This window comes from Vespa mandarinia, unplaced genomic scaffold (assembly GCF_050613455.1).
Source record: "Vespa mandarinia isolate Hongniang unplaced genomic scaffold, ASM5061345v1 scaffold_58, whole genome shotgun sequence".
In the NCBI taxonomy this organism is placed as follows: Eukaryota; Metazoa; Arthropoda; class Insecta; order Hymenoptera; family Vespidae; genus Vespa; species Vespa mandarinia.
The window spans coordinates 192,600-208,310 of NW_028197192.1; the positions used below are offsets into that span (position 1 = coordinate 192,600).

General features: G+C 36.1%; 1 protein-coding gene across 6 annotated transcripts in view; it reads right to left on the bottom strand.

The window, feature by feature from the left end:
* Positions 1-15,711, bottom strand: part of Obsc (Obscurin) — a 29,585-nt gene that overhangs the window by 8,813 nt on the left and 5,061 nt on the right. The window contains exons 2-21 of one of the 6 annotated variants that reach the window (XM_035874860.2): positions 15,560-15,669; positions 15,037-15,195; positions 12,603-12,734; positions 12,355-12,525; positions 11,357-11,426; positions 11,184-11,279; positions 8,898-8,990; positions 7,937-8,101; positions 7,722-7,859; positions 6,877-7,627; positions 6,546-6,797; positions 6,262-6,297; positions 5,116-5,361; positions 4,886-5,027; positions 4,385-4,782; positions 3,391-4,295; positions 2,730-3,309; positions 1,773-1,883; positions 1,330-1,434; positions 452-1,165 (exon numbers count right to left, since the gene is read on the bottom strand). In XM_035874860.2, coding sequence (XP_035730753.2) covers positions 452-1,165; positions 1,330-1,434; positions 1,773-1,883; positions 2,730-3,309; positions 3,391-4,295; positions 4,385-4,782; positions 4,886-5,027; positions 5,116-5,361; positions 6,262-6,297; positions 6,546-6,797; positions 6,877-7,627; positions 7,722-7,859; positions 7,937-8,101; positions 8,898-8,990; positions 11,184-11,279; positions 11,357-11,426; positions 12,355-12,525; positions 12,603-12,734; positions 15,037-15,195; positions 15,560-15,669 — 5,374 coding nt within the window. Of the gene's footprint in view, positions 1-451; positions 1,166-1,329; positions 1,435-1,772; positions 1,884-2,729; positions 3,310-3,390; positions 4,296-4,384; positions 4,783-4,885; positions 5,028-5,115; positions 5,362-6,261; positions 6,298-6,545; positions 6,798-6,876; positions 7,628-7,721; positions 7,860-7,936; positions 8,102-8,897; positions 8,991-11,183; positions 11,280-11,356; positions 11,439-12,354; positions 12,526-12,602; positions 12,735-15,036; positions 15,196-15,559; positions 15,670-15,711 lie in introns of all 6 variants that reach the window. The other 5 variants (XM_035874859.2, XM_035874861.2, XM_035874862.2 and 2 more) reach the window with 5 other exon arrangements.

The window sequence follows — 15,711 nt, forward strand, 5'->3', positions numbered from 1 at the left end:
CTTACCTCGATTAATAAGGCGTGCAGTAACTTTGGTGCTGGCGATGGCTCGATTGCGTGCTTTTTTCACATTGACATGCTATAGCTCAATAAGATTCTATGGATTCTCATGAATGGGCTCAATCAAATTATTGATTCTGATTTGATTTTTTCTTATGCTCAATCGATGAGAAAGAGAATCCATTGAATTTTTTAAGGCATTATTGCGTCTAAAGCAAAATGGGTAGATGGAACACATAATTAGGTACACGAAACGTGGGTAAAAGAATGCAAGCAAGGGAAGGGGGGGGTTGGGAGAGAGATAGCGGAAAATGTGCATGCGATATCGATTCACCAAAGTCTGTAATGGCTCGAAGATAAATCGCCGATTACAGTGACTTCCGAATCTGAATTGAAGAATAAATTTTATTATAGTTCCTACGTTGAAAGATGTCCAAGTATTTCGATCGTACCTGATTCCACACCTTGTTCCTTATCGAGAATTTCGTTAAGAACGGTACGTTGTCGTTTAACGCGATCTAGAAGAGCTTCGAGTTCTTCGTCGACCTCTTCTTCACCCACTAGAACTCCCTTTTGTAAGTTTTCTTTCGAGATCGTATTTCTTTCTGCTTTATACGATTCTACGGACTCTGCTTTCTCTAATTTCGAATTCTGCCTGATCAATCCGCTATCCTCATTTTGTGATTGGCTCAAAGTCATTTCGCTAGCTTTTGTGGAAAATGACTCTTCTTCGATTATCGTCTCGTTCAATCTGGACGGTCTGAGAGGCTTGACCTCGTCCAAGACATTTTTCTCGATTGTACGGCCGTCGACATTCTTGAATTCTTCGGAAGAGCCGTTTGTTAATTTAAGATCGTCCGTTAGTTCGGCATATCGGACGTCGTCCATGCTAACATCCCTGGAGATGGCTTTCAAAGTCGATTCGTCGTCCGATACCGAAATTATCGATACGCCACGATTCACTTGCAGTCTCGATCGGCTATTGTCGCTGGTCTCCGAGAATTCCTCGATGAAGACACCGTTCTGTGCCTTCTGCGGTCCATTCTCTTCTTGCACCGTGTAACTGTAAGATCCTATTTCCTCGACCGTCGGTCCTTCCGAGCTTAACTCCTGAAACTCGACCTTCGTCGCGGTCATCTTGCTGATCGTGTGTCTCTCGTCTGGACCTGTGAACGGTCTGTCTTGTCACAATACCTTCTACTACGATTACACCGAGAAAGAAAAGCTCTCTAAAGAATCTATTGTTTATCGTTCGATTCTATTTCAAACTCCGTGGGTTACTCAAGCGACTAATTAACGATCACTTTAGCTTAGCGTAGAGCCATATTACCTGTCAACGTTGACTGATGAGTCGTCGTTGATGCTACGGTGATGGTAACTTTGTCAGCTTCGTCTCGTACTACCTCAACCTTCTCTCTCTTCAACGCGAATCGACCTGAATTTATTACATATTTTTCGCTACAGACTAGTCTTTAATCTATTGATCAAAACCAGCCGGTTCTTTGATAATTCAATAGAATTTATACTTATATGGTCATTTATATTAAAGACACGTTATCTTCGAAGCTGCCACTGCCGACTGTTTAGATGTTCACTATGTTAGACTAAATCGTCGACGATCAATGTTAGATGATATTACGAAACATCGAAATACAAAGATTATCTAACGATGAATCGATAATATTGATTTTTTTCGGCAGAGAAGCAAAATTGGAAAAGTGATGCGAGTTTAGAATCGATGAGAAGTGAATCTCTACGATCTTGAAATATTACCTTCCGGGCCTGATTCTTCAGCTTGCTGTTTCTCCATTTCTATTTCCTCTATCTCAATCTTCTTTGACTTCGTTTCTTCCTCGATCGTTTCGGTGCTTCCTTCCGTTTTAGCTATGAAAGTTCACATACACATTGGACAAATCCATACGATAGGAGGATTTAGGATATAAAAGTGTGATAAACACGTATAACGAATGAAACATGAACACAAAGATTCTCAATACATCATAACAGCTTTGGAAATGTATGTGTGCGAAATGTGTGTATGTGGCCGTGTGTGTGTATGTGTAGATACACATACGAAACATGACTAGGCATGATCAAAAACGAAAAGAAGTTGTCAGTATCACTCAACAAGAAAGGAAAAAAATAACGAGGAGTGTTTGGAAAAAAAAAGATAGAAATGTAAAAAAAAAAGAAACATACGTCGTCTGGTTGACGTGACGTAGGGAAAATGAAAAAAAAGAAAGAAGATATTTCTCATCTCGTTTAAAGAGATCGAAGAGTCTTTTGTAACGATGATCGTCTATAGATCTTCGAAATTTCACAGCTTCACTGTTAAGTACAAATCGAAGAAAAAGTCCCGTAGATACATACTCTTTACTTACACATTTACTTACTTTACTTTGTCAAAGCATGACGATTTACCGGCAGGATTCTCAAAAGATAAAAAATTTTATACGTGTGCGTATTCGCGTGCGTGTTTCGACGCGTTAACCTGTTGCGCTGCTACTCCGATAAAACTATTTTTTTTCTTTTTTATTTTTTTCAAAATAGGTATACTAATAGTTTGATATATTCGAGTTAACTTTTTTAACGCATTATCGTGACGACCGATTTCTAAAATCGAAAATAAGTTTGAAAGTTCGGAACAGAGCAGCGCTTCAGTATTTTGTAGTATTGTGTGTGTATGTTTTTTTTTAAATAGCGCTGAAATAACAAGCTGAAGGATCTTACTGAGAACGATGACTTTGCTCTTGCTAAGGACCATTCCAAGTTCGTTTTCTGCCCGAACTTCGTACGCCCCACCATCCGAGCCTTTGACTAAAGTTACCGTCAGATCGTAACTCTCCTTTCTTTGCTTATCCCTAGTGATTTTAATTCTTGCATCAGCCGATACCTCCTGTCCGTCCTTGTACCATTTTATTTCGGGTTCAGGTGTGCCAGATATTTCAACTGTTAATTTTAATGTATCGCCTTCTTTGATCCTTTGATCGGTCAATTTCTTCAGAAGTTTTGGCCTTGTCTTCACAATAAAGTCGGCATGGCATTTATTCTCGCCATATTCGTTCTCAACTTTGCAAGTGTAACTCCCCGTCATTTCGGCTTTCACGTCCTTCATGACGAGCTTGTAACGATCACCTTCTTCGACGCGAGTGTACTCTGTACGCTTTTCTGTAATTTCTACATCATCGATGAACCACTGAACGCTTGGTTTTGGATAACCATCGACTTCAACCGCTAATTCGACATTAGCGTCACCTTCGTTGACCGAAACGTCGATCAGTTTCGTTTTGAACCTTGGTACACCGCTTACCTATAATTTTCTTATAATAATATTTTGTACCATTGATATAATTAAGAAGATGAAATGATTTGATATTAACTCGTAACATACCTGTACTCTGGTTTGATCCAAAATAGTACCATGCGCGTTAGTCACCTCGGTCTTATACACTGCAGCATCGGTGCCGACTGTACCGGTAATTTTTAACATATAATTGTTCCCTTCTCGAACGATCTTGATACGCTCATCCTCGACGACAATCTGTTCATCCTTGTACCACTTCACTGTAGCCTCTGGATCTGCGTCTACTTCGATTAGCAGAGTCAAAGTGTCGCCTTCGTCAATTACCGGGATACTACCTAGTTTCTTCCTTATTTTTGGTGGGCTCTTTACGGTAAGATTCCATATCTCTGTGGTTTGATTGATCTCGTTTCGAGCAACGATCGAGTAAGATCCAGCATCTTCTATACGAACATTTTTGATCACGATTTTGTATATATCACTTCCTTCCTTTTCTATTTTGATACGTTCGCTTTCTTGAATCAATTGTCCATCCTTATACCACTTTATTTCTGGTGTTGGAGTACCTTCTACCTGAACGGTCATCGTCAAACTATCTTCCACGACTGTTGTAGCGTTCGATTGTTTCTTGGTCACTTTTGGAGCGGACTTTACGATAAGCTCGATTTCTGTAGTGTCCTCTCCCAGCTCGTTCTTTGCTCTTATCGTATAGACACCAGCGTCTTTTGTCGTTACATGCTTTATTACCAACGATAGAGATTCTTCGTCTTCCCAAAGATATTTTATTCTTCCACCAGCAACGATTTCCTTTCCGTCTTTGGTCCATGTGATATCCGGCTTAGGATAACCCTTCACTTGCAAGTCCAACATTGCAGAACCTCCCGCGCTTACTTCTGATTGTTTTGATTCCGATTCGAGTTTAGGTTTCTCTGGATCCCTCAGTAATTGATTAACAGCACCTTGTACAGTTAACTCTGCGCTACAACTTATATTACCTGAAGTGATTTAATTTAATATGAATGTCAGAGTAACCATTATAATATAAATATAATGTATTTTGTATAAATCCGAAATTATAGATTACCTGTGCTCGTTTGAGCAACACAAGTATATAAGCCAGCATCTTCAGGCTTCACATGTTGGAACACCAAAGCGAGAGTGTCCTCTTTATCTTTGAAAAGTACTTTGAACCTTTCTTCAGGATCAAAAGGTTGACCATCGCGGAGCCAAGTGAATTGAGGCTCTTCGCCCGGTTCCAAAAGACCTTCCGGTAATCCAGGAAACATAGGTTTATCTTCTGTCACGGTTACCGTAGCCTCGCAAGTTGCTTCACCGTAACGATTCATCGCTGTGCAGCTGTATTTACCAGCGTCGACTTTTTGTACATCCGGTATTACCATTTCGTAAAATCCTTTATCCGCTTTTTCCGTTATTATTGTTACACGTGCGCTTCTCGAATCGATTAGTGCACCATCTTTATAGCTTTAAACGAAAAAAATAAAAGAATAATTTTTATATAATAAAAATTGGTTTATAGTAGTATTATATAATAAAAATAATAAAATGTACATTATTTTCAACTTACAATTTAAGTTCAGGATTTGGATTTCCTTTCACTTTGATCATGAAACGTAAATAAGTGTTTTCCAATAATTCAGTATCCTTTAGACGTACTAAGAAAATTGGAGAGTTTGCTTCCGCTCGTGCTTTCTTTTCCTCAGAAGTTACTGTAGAACATTTCCATGTTTCATTATTAATCAATATCTTTTATAAAAATAATATTGTTTAAATTATAAAGTAAGTTGACCAACTTACGTTCTTGGACAACCAACTGTGCTGTACAAGTTGCTTGACCATCCCCGTTCATAGCACGGGCAATATAAATTCCGGAATCTGATTCGTGAACATTTTGTATTTGAAGTTTGAAGCTTTTATCGTCAGACGTTTGAATCACACGATCCGCTAATTTATCGTGCAATGGCTTGTTGTCCTTAAGCCATTGTATCTTCGTTGTCTCGTCGGCTGACACCAAGGTACATTCAAACGTAGCGACTTCTCCGGCTAGATAAAAAAAAAAAGTTTTACTAACTAAATAATTCGTAGCAATAATCGATGGAACATTTTTTGATGATGTGATAAGCAAAGTATAGCAATTAGAAGTTTTAACAATATTTTAAGGATCACGATATTTGCAGTCTCGTAATGCTTTTTCTATTTATCTTGTCTTATATAATAAAGATACTAAAGATAGATCGTTTTGTTTGTGATTTTACATTCATTACACTGAAGAGATTTTTATAAGCATAAGATACGTAAAGTACACTAATACGTGTATTTGATGGTTTTAGTAGTTTTATCAGCTTTTACAACACCAAAAAATACGTAATAGAAAATTCTACACGTATTTCTAAGAGTACAGAACGACAAAAATGTAAACTCAAGAATACTAGAAAAATAAAAAAATTTTTGTTGCTTACTAATGTAAAAAAAACGTGTACCTATAAAATGCATAAAATTCTACTAATAATGGGATGTAAAAAGAGATAAAGAGACTATTTATAAAGCAATAATGGTTAAGTCTATGAGTATGCTTATTCTACTAAATAAATATTACGCGAAACGGTACAAATAAACTTGGAAAGTAACTCGATAAAGATCGGTAATAGTTTGATAGAGTATGATGTAAATGAAGTATATGTTGTGACTTGATAGTAATAGAGCTGTGTAAAGTATAAACTGTGGATTATAAAGTTGTACATCTAGGATAAGCAACGAAGCGATTTCAACCTGCAATAACGTGTGTTCGTGTCTAAAAGCATTTTAAATAGCTGGCTATAAGAAAAAGATAGAGAAAAGTAGAGTGATCACAACGTTGTAATAAAATACGAAAAATAATAGAGTAAAAATGCATAGAATAGTAGAGCATGATGAGAATAGTAGTCAAATCTCATGTCACTTTACCTATGGCGTGTATCAAAGCCTTTTTTGCTCGACTCGCTAGAACAATAAAAATGTATCTTGTGACACGTTGTCGAATACGAAACGATAATGGTGTTTCATGTTATCTAATTCATACCACTTGTACTTGTACCTCTCGTTCGTATAAAAATCTATAACTAGAAAATTGTGTGATACACATCGTGTGATTCTTGTCTTTTCTTTCACGAATAAATATATACATGATATATCCGATTATTCGTTTAATTCGAACGACTGGCACAATAAACACGAGCAAAATTACTTACGTTCAACGTTACATCCTGCGATCGTTTTGAGGAAGATAGGTTTTCCAGTTTCAGTTGTACCTAATGAAATTTTCGCTTTACTATCAGCAGCAGATTCTAAACCTCCACTGGTGGCTGTTTTGTACGAGCTCGAGGTTTCATTGATTTTCTCGCTACCAAGAACGGACGAGGAGATCATTGCGGCACTAGTCGATGAGGATGATTCGACGTACGAAGTGGCACCAGTACGACTGCTTGATACCGACGAATATTCTATTGATGATATATAATAATAACTTCATATACGTATTAACAATTGTAATTATTAATTTTCCTTAATTATCGTTCTTACCCTCTACGACCTTTGTCGAGGCGCTGAAGCGACTCGAGGAATATCGACGAGACATGTTTCCTTCTACAGCTTTGGTTGCGGTTATTGGATTCGGTGGTTCTGGATTTGATGGATTGTCCTTCTGGGGACTAGGATTCGATGGATTGTCCTTCTGGGGATCGGGATTCGATGGATTGTCCTTCTGGGGATCGGGATTCGATGGATTGTCCTTCTGGGGATCAGGATTCGATGGATTGCCTTTTTGTGGATCAGGATTCGATGGATTGTCCTTTTGTGGACTGGGTTTCGATGGATTTCCTTTTTCTTGATCTGAATTAGAAGGATTAGATTTTTGGGGATCTGGATTTGACGGATTTGTCGTTTGAAGTGGTCCTGGATTTTCTTTTGTTGCTTCTGGCTTTGGTGGCCCTGAATTCTCTTTTACTGCTTCTGATTTTGGTGCTTCTGGATTGTCTTTGATTGCTTCTGGCTTTGGCGGTTCAGGATTCCCTTTTATTGTTTCTGCTTTTGAAGAATCTTGAATTTGAATTTCTTCTTTTCCCTCTGGTACTTCTTCTAATTGTAAATCGTCTGCTGCGTGTTCCGCTAAAGCGACTAGATCGCTGGCATATTGCCGAATTTCTTTCAACCAATACGCTTTCACCGGATCCTTGTGTGCTATTAAAGTGATGGGATAACCAGGAAGACTTGGATTGTGTAATTCAAAAGAACGTAAATTATCCGGATGATCCTTCAATTCTACCTCCGGCAACTAAAATTGTACATTATATAATATAAAAATATATATACAATATATACATTATATATACAAAATTAAAAATAAATAAGCTAATTGCATTACGTACTCGAATAATATCCTTTAGGACGAAAACTGATCTGTCCTCTGAAATTCGTCTGACTTTACAGACGAGAATTCGAGCTTTAAAGAGAAATAGGTATCTTTCTTTACTTTTTCCGTCTTTGTCGATAACTGTATACCATTCCTATGAATATAATAAAAATTAATCCTATCGAAATTAACTTGTAAAGTGTAATAATTATCAAATGAAGATGTACTGACGTGTGTTAGCAATCTACCAAGTTTATGTATATTGCCTTTGTATCCTTCGATATTACTAATAAATTTATTATCGGTTGCTCTGTGAGGAATACCTAGCATCAACTCCAAAGCTTTTTGGAGATCGTCACAGTTTTCACCTAGTCGTGTCGAATACTTCACCAGTTCCTAGAAATATTAAGTATTCGTTAAATAGATACCCTAAAACAATTTTAATTTAAAGGGGATACGTAAGCTATCGACACGAATAGTTGTCATTTTCCACTGTTTTTCCAACCTGATCGAGTCGCTAAAGAAAGGATAATCTGCCATGAAGATGACCTGTTTTTAGCTCGCTAAATTCGTACACTTTTCGCCCACTCGTTGTTCACATTACCAAGCATAAAATTTCCAGTCGTATTGCAATGATCTTTCGCAATATTTGTGTTTTGAATATGATAGATGAATGTTGGAAGTTAATAGCGAAGAGTATAAAATAATAAAGTGAAATAAATCGGTATATATATATATATATATATATATATATATATATATACATATATATGCACATATACACGAACACGCACACAGTATAGAAATATTAGAATTATATTAGAATTTCTAAAAAACTATAGATACTAATTATTTCACTGTGAGACGCATTTTCAAGGCAACGCAAGAAGTATTCTAGCGCCGTACTATTTTCGTCAGACGCAATAAAATTTAGATGTAAATATATATATAGGACATATATACGATTGGTATTCAGTCATGTTAAATCGTTTGTTACTATTTCAATAAAATACAAGACGTATATTGTGATAAGCGTATCATAGACAATATCTATTTGAAATTGCTCCATGATACATATTTATAATAAATAATCCTCATAGTTTAATAAAATTAATTGAAGATAAAGTATGTTTGCGCACTCGAAGCTATCAAAATATACTATTTGACACTTTTGCAAATCAATGAAAATTACCTTGAGTAGAAGCTGGTAGTCGTTTATGCGTTGTATCGGAAGCTTTAAGTGCTCTGATACGCTCTTGTCGTCACCGAGAGTCTGGCTCAGCTCCTACAAAATACGGTATAAGTTAAAAAAAGATCCAAGCGACTATTGAATAAAAATATTGTCCGACGAACTACTCGTTTGTATAATCGTCATTATTTTTCTCACTTATAAACGAACAATATAAATTATGGTAACACTGCAATATCATATAAAAAAGAACTCGCACACTGATTTCGTAGACTCGAGAAATATCCTTGATAGGGATTGACCGGCCAAGTTAACGTATTAGATCCAACTGGTCTTGGGAAAAATTCGCAAAAATGTGAAAAATTCTTTATTCTGATCGAATCAACAAGATTATTCGGCGTTCACGTTCTTCACGGTAACTCGACACCGTAGTGACACGAATTTGGTGCGAACACGTGTATTTTTGGACATGATTGGATTGTCCACACATGAGAACTACGCGACTGTATTGACATACGAGGCGCCATTGTCAGATAGGGAATGTGTCTCTGATGTCTTTGTGAGAGAAGAAAATCTCGATCCTATGGATGAAAGGACACACCTTGGAAGTTTGGTCCTAGCCGGTGTTTCGATGTCGTTTCCGTGGTTGCTGGCAAACTGGACCATCGGATAAAACTTCGTTCCTTTCGACAGACAGTCAGTGGTTACCGAGAAAAAGCCCCCACGATAGCTAGTTGGGAGACCAATACGGCCACGGCTATACTTAGACGCCGGATGGATGTACGAACGCTTCGCGGAGTGACCACGCAGAAAAACGACAGGAAGATAGCATGCAAATCGTAGACGTTTTTACTCTTACCCTCTTCTCGCTTGTTCTCGCTTGTTTCTTTCAGTGAGATCATTTCAGTTTCTGTATTTATTCAGTATTTATATACGTGTATATATATATATATATATATATATATATATATATATATACACACACACGCGCATACATATATATAAATTAATAAAAGTTGTAAGATTCGAAAAGAATTTTCCAATGCCTTCTTACATAGATCAGACGTTTTACGAATCTTTAGAAGAATCGAGAATTCGTAAATCTTTTGATCTAAGAATATTGAAAAGAGTCACTGAAAGAAAATGTGAAATACTATCGAAATAACGCAAGTCTAAAGACTATTGTTTTCTTCGCCTACGCGATTACGTAGCTGGGATAAAGAAAGTTCTTTAAAGTTTAGATCTGATGACTAGCCGACAGTTAGATCTAATGATGTGTTCAATAAACACGAATAGGTATGTTTTTCTCGTGTACTTTGGATAAAGAGAAGTTTCGAAATATGACTCATCGACTCATCAGAATGTTTGTAAAATAACCGTGCGTCTTGATTAATCAATGGTCATTTATATTTCAAGATCAATGATAAAAAGAGTGATAAGCTTTACTCGAAATAGAAATCAATCTACCTCTTTAGACGATGAAATTTTATAAGCTACCGATCGATAAACTTTCTTTCTTTCTTTCTTTCTTTCTTTTCGATCTACGTTCACCATCGGGCAACTATCGTGCGTTCGTAAGAGAGACGAAAGATGTTCGGCCTGTTAAGAATAAACTCAGCTATTTCGGGGACTGGACAGACGCCTGCTTGGCCCCCGCCCGTTATATAATTGCAACATTTTCTCCAATCCATACCGACTCGATTATAGAGCGTGGGATGAGCGACGAATATCGCGTCACCTGTTTCTTCCTCTTCTTCTTCTTTTTCTTCTATAGATTTTAAAGATGTTGTTAGAAGGATGGCATCGGTAAAGTATTTTCCTTAATGCTTTGGCAAATTTCAATGTGATGATTACTTCTAACAAAACTCACGTAATCAAGTATCTTTTGTATACAAGAAGTGAAAAAAGAAAAAAAAAACAGACTCGTCATTGTTATTTTTTGATAAATCAAAGAAGTCTGTTTGTTTTTACATTTACATATATTATGTGAGAAATGGCGATAAGTATGAAGACCACTGACAGAGATCATTTGTAACTGTCGAGTTTGAGAATTGAACTCGGCGAGCTTCGATGTCACGGCGCAGATAACGCGTATGGTTTGTGCCAAATAGAAGGAAGTAGAAATCTGTTTTATCGTTTTCACAGAACTAGATTTTGGATCCGTACAGAAACCTGCATTATCATTTTGCTAAAAAAAATTGTACGATTCTTCTTCCACACGATGTCTCATTATTATAATGATGCTTAACGTTATGTTATTAATTTGTTTTTTAATCAACTTAGACTCACCTCAAAGTATTCTCGTACTTGATCGTTCATCTGAAGAAATTCCTGAGCAAGCGGTTCGTCCCGGCAATATGCAACATGTTTGTCGAAGTCACGTTCCTTGGATAAATAATAAAAAAATTGTTAGAATCTTTTTCTTTGTATCTTCAATAAGATATTATCGTAATGATACTCACCAGTCTCAAGAAAGTTTTTCCCAACATGCGTGGCTGATCCGCATAGTACTTAACACCCTCGATCAACACCCTGCCGAACGATCTAAGTAAGGCCGGAATTAATTTTCATGCCACAAAATCACTCCATGCCTACGTGCCTTTAATTTCGCTTCTCGCGAGACGTATACAGCATACTGTTATAAATTTTTTATAAAAAGGGTATAAGGGTGGGTCTGTGCGCGATGCAAGAAATGCCTTACAATTAGTCACGGGGGATGTGGGCTGTGACAATACTCACAAAAGCAAACTGAAATCTTGTTCGTTTTATTCGTATTATTAACACGAAATTTTTGTTAATACCGAGATGTCGTCTTTATATCTCGGACAATTTTTAATTTTTCTTTTTTCTTTCTTTTTGTAAAATACATTGTTTACATAAGACTATGTTTTCAGTCATAACATTAAATGTTTCAATCATTTCTTTCAATAATACAAGTTAATAAGAATATCTAGAATCTTTTAAGAAAACTACCTATTATGAATGTTTTAATATTCTTGATCGCTTTCAAACGTAGTCTTACGCAAAATCCTTTCGATGTTACTTTATATTCCACACATGTATCTTTTTTAAATAAATAAAAAAAGAATTGAAAAATATACACACGTAAGTCGATGACGAAGCCACACGTGCACAAAACAACATTTCAAACATGGATTTTTATCCTGTATATACATACATACTGTTTTCCTATACTGACAGTGAAAAATGTAAGTTAATGAGTTTACGTGTACGTGTGCTCTATGAATGATCGTGTGTACGTGCGTTTCATTTGATATGTTTATATGATGCTATACGGAATAACGAAATTTCAGTTTGTTTCATGTATGTTCGTCCATGGTGATGGACGTGTTTTAACGAAAAGAATATTTTTGGGGCGAATTCGTGGTTGAATCTGAGAGACGTAATTGATTGTTCTTTTGGCTGATCGATTATTTATTCAATCGAGGACTTTACGTACGTATTGTGAAAGTCTGCGATTTGCTTCAGGTTCGTGAAGATGATGTCTTTATTATCGCGAACTATACGTGGAACGTCTGGATTGTCGAGTGGTTTCAAGTAACGTTCAACGACCAATTGAATGTCTCTTCCAAATTCCTCTTCCGTTTCGACAAGTTCCTTAACCACTGCCCTATAAACAATATATCATCACGTATTTTTGCCAATTATTAGAATTTTCGGGAAAAACATAATAATAAAGGGACGTACTCTCTTCGATAATGAGAGTCTTCTGGTCGATGATGTCCAGCCATGGCGGAACTTTCTTCGCTGAGAGTAGTTTGCATTAGAATGGACATTGGTAGCCATCCTTCTCTTCCATCGGCTGTACGAACGTACACTCTGAAAAAAGAAAAAAAAAAAAAAAAAAAAAGAAAAAAAAAGAAAAGAAAAATATATATATATATATATATCACGTTTCACACAAATGATATTTATGCATTATTATCACTGAAAATAAAGATACCATCGATATATAAACGTATGTACATGCGTCATTCGATAAATTAAAAAAGGGTCAAAATTTATGGATGTCATGGAAGAAATAAATGTACTCGAAATAAAACCAATCTTATCTGAAATTAAATTAAACGTTCGGCAAATTTTTTCCTTCGGCTGAATGAACGATGATTCCCGACGGTGAGAAAGTGCGACGCGTTAGTCACAAGATAAAAATATAATCCGCCGAATCCCACGCATTCGAGAATCTATCTATACTTTGTAATTTTGATGGAAAGAGAAGCAAGCATTCGCTTGCATCTATTCTCGCTGTCGTTAGATGCAATTCCAAGAAGTTCGATTAAAGATATTACTCAAAATAGTATAAGTTCGAAGAGCTCTACGTATTCTTACACAGGTAATACTTGTCGAACAAAATGTTTGAAATTTGATAAAAAAAAAAAAAAAAAAAAAAAAAAAAAAAAAAAAAAAAAAAAAAACATAAGAAATCGATTTTTCTGATGTAAACACAAACGCTTCTTAATAAATATTCATTTACAATTGTAAAACAATCGGAAGAACTTAATTTCGTCTTGGCAAGTATTTAATTCTCGTTTCTAATCGTCGAAATATAGTTTTCTTTAGAGCAGTCATACATTTCCACGTAAATCCGTAGTAAATGGTTCGCAGCTCATTGAACGTCAACGCTGCCAGAATCACAGACGACATTTTAGGTTTGAACCTCACCTTTACCCTAATTTATTTTCAGAACTGGCCGATATTTATCCTTGCGCGGAGTCACTTCTTTTTGGCGAGCTAATATCCCGAGCTCCTGCGTCTCAAATATTGTGCAACGAATTTCCTGCGCAATTGACTTCAACCATTAATTTAATTGCTTCTCGCAATTATCTTTTAATAGATAAGGAATGCTCATCGTCTTGGATAATCCTATTATCGGATAGACATATTTTCGTATTAGCTAATATTCATCTAAAGACAAAAAGCGTTCTTCCGATGCAGTATTTTTTATTAATATTTTAACTGCATTTTAACATGAGAGTTTTTTCATAAATTTGTAATAAATCCTTTCTCTCTCTCTCGTCTTTTTTTAATTACGCAAAGATAAATGCGACGAAAGAGCAAGTTTAAAAGTCTGTAAATTTCTTGTATCGTTCGATAATGGCAACTTTACATAATAATCCATTTCCCGATCAATTTTTTTCACAGATAGGAAGATCGATTTTCGCTCGTTTTTGGCGTTACGCCGATTACGAAAAGATACTCCTCAAGATATTATTGGTTTAGACATTTATAAATGGATAGTCTTCATTAACGTCGTTATAAATCAACCTTACTGAATATATCTTTGTGAAAAGGAAGAGGAAGTTTGTATAATTTGACTGTTTTTAAGCAACGCCAATGATCTATTCTCGATCGTCTCTCCTTTTATAGTTATCTTCGTTTATCTTACAATTCAAATCCTTCAGTTGTTGTATCTTGAAAATTATCGAAATTTCATGCAACTTGAAATTTATCGTTCGTATGATGCTGCTATAAGAGTTCATTGACCTGAAATGAAACGTTCGTCGTATGCACCTGTCGTTTCTGTGCATAACAGTTACTATTTTGATCGAGCAACACTCGCGTCGTCCTTTCGAGATTCGATTGGCAATTCATGTAGCGCTTAAATTCACCGTGGATTAGTCGTAAATTTGCCGTGAATTCACTGTCCACGTAGTTGTTTTTGCTTCGATCGTCGTAGATTTCCTTTGTGATTGCACTTTTAGGAACGATCATAAGAGCTATCAGATCGATAAATATGAAGATTGCTTTTAACATAATACATATTTCTATTTCTTGCATTACTTTACACAAATTTATTATACTTTCCAGACCTATCCTTCCTTTTGCTTATCCTCCAATTATTCAAGGAAGATATTCCAATATTCAAGGAAGAGTGGATGCATTCATAAAACAAAGAATGATGTAATCGAACAAGAGGCGTCTATTAACAAAACGCAGCTGTCTAGACTAGAATTCAATTCGTCAACAGAATTTTAACGATGACGCGCCCTTGGCTCGTGTAACGGAGAGTTCGATGAACGATACCTCCTGCATTTAATTCTGTCTTGATATTTTTCTTTTTTTTTTTTTTAACTCGTCATTACGTTATTAATTATTCTAAGGTTTTTTTTGTTAGCCTTACCTTTGGAGGCTACTGTCCGAGTTCGACCTTGTAATACTTCGTGCTCGCGGATCAGTATACTTTCGACGAGGTCGAATGGACAGCTTGTGTCTTGCGGCCGAATTGTCCAATATACCGTAGATTTCACCAATTTCCAATTCTGGATCCATTTTCATTTTCCTACAACATCGTCAATCGGTCGGTCATAGAGCCACCTTGGCTCGATTTCGATTTATTATATTTTATTTTTGTTTTTCATTTTGGTTAATTCGTTCTTTTTTTTTTTTTTTTTTTTATGTCGAAGCAAATTTGCACCTTGACGTTTCAGCAGAGGCGATCCAAGCGATTAAGTATGCAGCAATGATTCCACTTGTTACATTTTTCTTTTTTTTTTTCATCTTTCATAGCAAATTTTGTTTAGTCGTACACGTTGTTATCGAGTAAAGTGTTGAAATGGATTAAAAAATATCGATCTAGTACTATCACTGGCACTGTTACATCTTTTTGCATGCATGTTGAAAGAAAAAAAAAAAAATCGACTTACTTTGCATGATCGGCGTATTCGAAAGCTTCCACGATATCACCTATGTTCACCGTAAAGCCATCGGTCTCGTTCGTATAATCCTTTACGACGATGTAATTGTCCAATGGTTTCTGGAACAAAAGCATATATTAACTCGTACCGTAATTGTTGAA